Raw genomic sequence first — 8,612 nt, 5'->3', positions numbered from 1 at the left:
ACTCTTTAGAATTAGATTCTCATTCCAAAAATTTTAAAGAATAGAGTTGACGAATTTAAAGAAAATATATAAATTAAGTTATATATTTATTATAAAAAAAAAGTTTGATATATACTAATCCAAATAATAATTACATTCTTTATATGTCACAGAAACAATTGTTTAACGCGAGTTTACATTTTACCCGAGTATTATGTGAAATATAATCAATGTACCATATATTCATTATTTATTATTAGATTGCATATATGTTCAAGCATGTGGACGATTTGGATAATATGTTCGAGCTCATGCCAATTCTAGCTGGCACAGTGATATGTATTGCAAAAATCATTAGTCTGACTTGCAATTCCGAAATGGTAAGCATGATCATCGCATTGGATCAGCTTGTTTTAAACGAGCGCTTCAGTTTAAGGGGCTTCTGCAACATATGCAAGATGATTGGAACAATCTATTGACCAGTGAGGAAACGCAAATTTTAACGCATTATGCTGAAAAAAGTCGAACGCTCATGTTGGCGTATTCAAGTATGAAATCAATTTCGCACTGGCAAATATCGATTTATTTGAATTAAGGATTTATTTGAATTAAGTATTAACAATAGAAGGTTCGATATTTTTGATAAATTAAGTATTAACAATAGAAGGTTCGATATTTTTGATAAATAAAAAAAATATATATACCAGGTGTAAGCTTAAATCCGCTGTTTTTTAGTCAGAAAAACACATTTTTTTTTCCTAGGAAGCAAAAACAAATTTATTCAAAATACTTGCCCTCGTTAACTATACATTTTTTCCATCTTTCGGGCAATTTGTGTATACCACGCCAAAAATATTTCTCATCTTTCGAGGCAAACCACTCATCAAGCCATTTTCGGACATCTTCATAAAAATCGAAATGCCGCTCAGCGAGCGCGTGATCCATTGATGAAACAGGTGATAGTTAGAAGGTGCCAGGTCTGGTGAGTAAGGGATGGGGTAGCACTTCCCAGTTGAATGTCTCCAAGTAGTTTTGGACCATTGTTGACGTATGCGATGGTGCGTTGTCATGGAGGAAAATCAGCTTATCTTTTCCGATAATGCGGCCTTTTTTCACGCAGAGCACGGTGCAATTTGATCAGTTGTTGGTGGTAGCGATAAGCATTAACAGTTTCACTAGGTTTTAACAGCTCGTAGTAGATGATACCCTCCTGACCCCATCAAACGCACAGCATCGTCTTCCGTCTGAAGCGATTTGGTCTTGAGGAAGATATTAATAGTTGGGATTAACCCAAGATTTCTTGCGTTAGAATTCTGAAAATAGATCCACTTTTCATTGCCTGTCCGATAATCCGATGTAGGAACGACTTTCTTTTTTTGTCTGACAAGCAGAATTTGTTTTGGCGTCGCTCCATCTATTTATCGTTCAGTTCATGCGGCACCCATTTTCCGATCTTTTGAACCTTTCCCATGGCATGTAGCCGCATGAAAATGGCTGCTTGAGAAACACTCAATTGTTCGGCAAGTATTTTTTGCGATTGGGTATCCTCCTCGTCCAAAAGAGCCTGCAATTGACAGTTCTCAACCTTCTTGGACAGATTTTCACGCTTCTTGTCACTCAGGTCAAAATTGTCGTTGAACCGGCGAAACCAATCTCTGCACGTTGTTTCCGATAAAGCATTGTCGCCATAGGCCACAAGCATTCGGCAGCCGATTTCTTCAAATTGAAACAGAAAAGCAAAGCTTCCCGCATATGTTTTTTTTTTTAGCAAAAAACTAGACATGATTACGAAAGAAAAAATGTATGTTGTTGTATAAAATTGCTGATGTGCTGGTTAATTTGACAGATGTCAAACACATAAAAAAAAATTTGTGTGTGCCCAGGGTAGCATGGTACGCTCACTAATGCCACCTATGAGCAAACAGCGGATTTAAGCTTATACACCTGGTAAATATTTTAAACACGCATCTTAATTAAATATTAAAAATGAGAAATGAAAAAGAAATTACAAATAAATAATCGCTAGCTTTAATAAATTTATAATTATTAATTAAAATAAGTATTTATTTTATCAAATTAAAATATTTATTTGCTTTGCGCGTCTTAATTTTTGTTAAGAAAAAAACAAAAGGAATATTTTATTCCTTTTTCTTTATGCAGTTAGCGTAATCGGATTTGTATTCTGTTACGCTTTGTTACCTCTTACCGAACCTGTATTTGACATCATCTTACCCATGAACGAAACAAGACCGAGAAAACTGCCACATCTCGCCGATTTTGTCATTCTCGATCAAGAGAAATATTATTACACACTTTTGCTGATCTTGTATGTAAGTTATGTTGTGTGTGTCTCGATCGCGGTAGCTGCCGACATTTTGTACATTTTCCTAGTGGAGCATATTTGCGGAATGTACGGCGTATTATGGTGAGAATTGTTTAAAATCAAATCTGATTAATAGTTAATGAATTAAAATAATTATTTGATTAATATAATCATGTCAGAAAAAAATCAGAAAAAAAAGGATATAATTGAGATATAGTTTAGATAATAAAAGTATGCTTACTCTATGAGCATAAGTTTTATATTTTTGATACATTATAGTTCAAAAACTATTCATTATTAGGCCTTGTGTTTAGGATGTATTTTGTTTATTACAAGTTACATCAGATATGTATGTGAAAATTAATTATTTTCACCGTGACTCAATTTTCCATGTAATTAGTAAATCTCGCACTAATATATTATAAGAAAACTTGGATCCTAATGAAATGAATCAGTTTTCACATATAATGTGTTGAAATTTAATTTTCTATATAATTAGTGCAGGGGCCTTTTATTAGTTATTATATGGACAGCAGATTTTTTTTTACAGAAAGATTGGTAAAAAATAAATAAATTTTATTCACTGAGAAATAGCTTTTCGTTCCAATAATCAATTAATTTTTTATTGTCAATTTTTATTATCAATTAATATTTTTATTTTTTTTCTATTTTCTTTAATTTGTTTCGCATATTTTACCGGTAATAATTTTATTGTAACAGTACATATATATAGTACATATATATTTGCTGGACTATTTGTTAACAGCAAAATTAACATTCCTATAAACAAATTTTACGCGGCAAAATCTTTTTCTATTTTGCAAAGCAAATACCGTAACATGACAAAATTTGTTTGTATATTTAATGTAATATTCTCATATAATAGAAAAACATATAATAACATATTAAACATATAATAGAACACAGTATTATTGCAATAAATTATTTTTTTATGTAAAATTTGCTCATAGAGAATAAATTGTGAATTAGGAATTACGGAATTATATAAAAATAGATAATTATATTTATTACAGTCATCGCCTGAGAAATTTAGCAACGCATGATAATTTACGATGGATAAACGGTAATTACATTCACAAGGAGATTGGCCGATATGTTCAACGTTGCATTCAACTACATGAAAGAATAAGATTGTTGGTGTGACAATTATTTTAGGAATAGCAGAGGGAATAGGGTAGAGGGAGACTATTCTGTTAGTTTCAACTTTAAAGTAAAATGAAAATTTACAACTTATATCTCAAATAATATCTCTTTGCAGTACTTATAATTACATTATACAGTTATGATTGCTCCTTGTGCGAGTATAAGCATAACGTTGAAGTACAGTTCAACACGTGTTGCTCAGGAACATAAATGAGAAATGGACGAAAACCTCCTCTTTACCCTATATATATATTCATATACATATAGGGTGTTCTAAAAATAATGATAAATCTTTCACACAGGGATAGAATAGAATATTAAACTGAGAAGAAAAATCCTCTATCATTTTGCAATTTTTGCAATAGTTAACAAGATATTAATTGCCGAAAATTGGTTTTTAATAATTTTTTACTCAAATATCATCAACTTCACAGAAAAATTGCAAGAGACAAAAATTGTTTATTTTTTCCTCATAAAGTTCTAAGAATTTTTAAAGAATTTTTTAATACCGTATTTTCTCATGTTGATAAAAATAATGAAACAATAATGCAATACTAAAAAGGTGATAAAAAATTCTAAAAAAATTCTTAGAACTCTATAAGAAAAATATAAACAATTTTTGTCTCTTACAGTTTTTCTGTAAAGTTGATAATATTTGAGTAAAAAATTATTGAAGACCAATTTTTGACAATTTTTGGCAATTAATATCTTGTTAACTATTGCGAAAATAATAAAGGACTCTTCTTCTTAGTTTAATCCATTCTACCCCTATGTATGAAAAATTTATCGTTATTTTTAGAATACTCTGTATATTTTATCTAGATCTAATTCAAATGTATTTGCATCTATTACTAAAATTTTACTTAGATCTTGATGATATTTGTCGATCCAGATTCATAGAAATGATGGAATCTACAATCTCATTGTTTCTCTTTTTCGATATTGGATTAGGATTTTTATTACATACTTCTTCATGCATAATGGTGAGCATAACTCTCTAAAACCTTTGAGTGGAATTTTAATTCTAAAGAGTGACAAAGAGTGACAATTGAATCAATGTTGAAAAAATAGCTTAATTGTCAATTTTAAGAATGAGATTTCACTCTTTAAAATTAGAAAATGCTGCTCCAAAAGTTTTAGAGAGATAATACTTAAATTTTGGAACTTAAGCCTAAATGGCAATATAATGTAAATATATTATCTTTTTATTTATTATTAATTATTGTTAGAAATATTTTCAAGTCAAACGATATTTCAAAAAAAACGATATTTTTTGCAGATCATAGTACGAATGGGATCGTCTGAAATTATGCGATACGTAGCTCTTATGCTAATGCAAAGTTGTCGATTATTTTTCAATAGTTGGGCTGGGCAAGAAGTGACCGATCACAGCGTCGAAGTCTCGATAGCAGCGTAAGCTAATACTATTTAGAATTCACAAGAAATATTCTCGCGATATATCTTTTTACAGTTATGATGGAATATGGTATAATGCATCTGTAAAGGTGCAAAAGTTATTGTTGTTTCTAATCGCGAGGAGTCAGAAAGTTTCTCAAATAACAATCGCAAAGTTATATGTCATCAATCTGGAAGGTTTCAGTAAAGTACGAATGCGGAAATGTATCGCGTGTTATAATATAGAAATACTAGTATATCCGTGCACTAACAGAAAAAAAATAATATGTTGTATATATAATAAATATTTTTTAAGGTAATGAGAACATCAGTTTCCTATTGCACGGTACTGATTTCACTGCGCTAACCATCAAAAAGTGCATAGATTTCTGAAAGCAAGATTTTCCACTCGTGTATATTTTCTAGTCTTTCGTATGCCAACTCAGGTGTTAATGTATGAAGGTATCATGTCTGTAATAAACTATTCAGTAAATATCGATTTGTATAAAATAATAAATAAGTTACGCTTGTATTAATGCTATCTATCATAATATCAAATCGAATATATTGTAAGCGTTGCGAAAACGCTTATGCGGTTCATTCAATTTATTTTATTCATTTGTATTGTACATTTGTTACGCTAATATGTAGTGCCCTTATTAAACCTTAAAAAGTTTTTTTTTTAGGAAGGAATCTGGGATCTGTTATCATAAATTCTCTCTATTTAGTTTCTTGGACATTAAAAACTATTTCATCATATACACGGATCTAGCAGAATAAGCTGCAACTATGGACCGAAGAGTAATATCTGCCTTTTTAACGGATATGAACGCAATACGAACACTGAGTGTCAAAGCACGAACATAAATGTCTTTGATGCGGAACATTTCATTTAATTAATAAACTCTTCATTTAATTCAGAACATTTCATTTAATTAATAAACTCTTCCTGTCGATCATAGGGTTGTGGCCGTATCAAACGACTTTTACAAGAACTTTGAAGACAACGTAGTTCACTATAGTTGCTGTCATAGTTATATGTACGCCTATGGTAGCTATTGAATCGATATCTATAATATATGTCATGAAATCAAATAAATATATTGCATAATATTTTTAAATTACTATAAATATATACGAAACGTTATACGCATATAAATACAATTAAATTGATAACATGAATAATTAAGAAATAGATATAGATCTAAAATGTTATGTAAAAATATTATTTTTTTCATTATATTTTTAATTACTAAATAATTAATTTAATCCGCGTCTTAAAATAATAGTAAAATAATATTATAAAATATACATGAAGTGAATTACAATTATACTTAATATAATTTGGCGCGAAATAAAGTAATTATTAAAGTAAACATTAAAATATCGTGATCAAATAATTGTTCAGTTTTTGTTCATATTCAAACATCTGGACGATCTGGATCAATCTAATCGAACTCTTATCTACGATATCCGGTATAATATCGTGCGAAGTAAAATTTGCTAGTTTAATTTATTACTTCGAAAAAGTAAGCAAGTTCTTTATGAATATTGCAATTGTAGATCGTATACCTGCAAATCTTGGTTCAAATGTATGATATTTTCTTATAATTAGTTTAAAGATTTATTTCAACAATTTTATGACGATTGGACGAATGTCTCGAAGAAAGCGGAACGAATTTTTAGAAATTACATGGAAGTATCATGGAGATTTACATCGATATGTACAGGTGCGATAAATCAACCAATAGTGAGTTATTTACATGGAAAGAATGATTTTATCGATTTTTAATTCTTTAAGACTCAGACACTAATTCTGTTTAAATAAAAATTTTTCTTCATAATATGAAATTTTTAAAATATTTTTGATGAAGAACTTTGTAAATCAAATAAAATTGATCAAGAAATATGATTTTCTGAAAATATACATAATTATGTATAATCATGTTTATTTAGGATATTCCAAACTTTTTGAATGTGAATTAAGAATATTATGTGGACAGAGTCACTATTGTATTGATACAAAACATTTGGGAAGAATCACAAACTTCTATAACTAAACTGCTGATTCAATGTGATAGAAAGAGATGAATCTGATTCAGAGCTGTCTTTGTTCAGTTCACATATATGTATGTATGCATCCTGTCTGTAAGTATCGCGTGAATTTATGTGAAAGTACTATATTATTTATACACGTGAGAGTAAGTGAATACAAATATGGCGCTGTCGTTACGTTATTTTTAAACATAGAAAAATCGGCAGTCTACTTACAGAAATCTATAGGAATAACTCAAAATGAATGTACATAATTATGTGTATGATCTCTTTAAAAAGTTAAAAATTTAAGTAGATACAGATCTAATAATAACTTTGTTGGATTATCAAAATAATTATATAGGAAATTCATACAAATATAACGAGCAAAAAGTTTTGATATTTTAATAACCAGTTTAAATGTCCAGTTTAAATAATTATTTTGATAGTCCTATAAAATTATTTTCAGATTTGTATTTAGCTAATTTTTTAAGATATAGTATTTCAATAAAATCGTTCTTTCCGTGTATGTATTTTCCGTACGTATTATTATTTATTGTAATTACTTCGTCTAGTTTGGATGACTACGTTCGTGATCGGTTTTGCATTATTGCCGCTTGTCAACTCACTACTCGATCCGCTAAACATAACAAGACCAAAAAAATATGTATATTCAGTTGAAATACTGGTCGATCACGAAAAATATTATTACATTCTGTTCATGTATTATGATTATTTTGTAGCTTGTGTGATTACATTAGCAATTGATACAATTTATTTCGCCTTTATAGAACATGCGCATTGTTCGATATCTTAAAGTACAAACTATTTTGTAGTTGAGTACAATTTATTTAAATCATTATTTATCCATTATTATTTACAAATTAGCTGTAATTGTAAAGTGTAACATAAAGAGATCTCAAATCTCTTTTTCTTAAGATCCTTTTCTTAAGATTTATAGTTATTGGTTGTTATTAGAATAATTGTTCAATTGCAGCCTTTTAATTAATTAATTATATCATAGTCTATAGAGTTTCCTGATTATGGTATAATTATAAATATTTTTTAAATATACATTTATACATTAGTAAATAATAATTAAAAATACAAAACAGTTTAATAGAATTAATAATTCAAATATCCAATTAATAAAAGAGTTTTTTGAGACAATAAGTTAGTTTTTTGCGGAATCAATATATATTAATCAGAATTTAACTACAAAGTTTAATTATTCATATGTTTCAACTTTTCATTTGATCATCTTTAATGAAAACAGCAATGATCATGTCATAATAAAAATTTCGTTGAAATGCAAGTTGAGTACCTATTCTCACTAAATATATTTCACACAACTATATATTAGGTATAAAAAGAAATCCATTATTTTTGCATGAAATTGGAAAAATAATGGATTTCTTTTTACTACACCTAATATTATAATTAATATAATCAAATATGATGTGACTGTATTAATGGAGAGTGTTTAAAAAAGAACAATCTTTGCTGTATTTAATCAATTTGTTGGATTTTAATAGAATTTTATGTAATGACGTAGCTATTGCTGTCATGTTTTCATTGAAAATGACCAAACTAAAGGGCAAAATGTATGTATGTGTAATTAAACTTTGTAGTTTGAATTCTGATTAATATATATTCTTAATGTGATTAATATTGTACTTATTTAATGTGATTAATAATATAATTAATAATATAATAT

The 8,612-nt window shown here is 28.5% G+C and overlaps 1 protein-coding gene across 1 annotated transcript in view; it reads left to right on the top strand.

Annotated features, from left to right (window-relative positions):
• Positions 1-239: 239 nt before the first annotated feature.
• The window catches only part of LOC108690299, a gene marked incomplete at its 5' end in the record, with an annotated part of 30,542 nt that continues 22,169 nt past the window's right edge, over positions 240-8,612 (top strand). Inside the window, 3 exons of the mRNA XM_018197514.1 lie at positions 240-359; positions 4,746-4,879; positions 4,938-5,070. Of these exons, the coding sequence (XP_018053003.1) occupies positions 240-359; positions 4,746-4,879; positions 4,938-5,070 (387 nt within the window). The remainder of the gene's footprint in view (positions 360-4,745; positions 4,880-4,937; positions 5,071-8,612) is intronic.

This window comes from Atta colombica, unplaced genomic scaffold, assembly GCF_001594045.1.
Source record: "Atta colombica isolate Treedump-2 unplaced genomic scaffold, Acol1.0 scaffold305, whole genome shotgun sequence".
Lineage (NCBI taxonomy): Eukaryota > Metazoa > Arthropoda > Insecta > Hymenoptera > Formicidae > Atta > Atta colombica.
The sequence above is the reverse complement of the archived record's forward strand: the minus strand, read 5'-3'. Positions and strand labels throughout refer to the sequence as shown.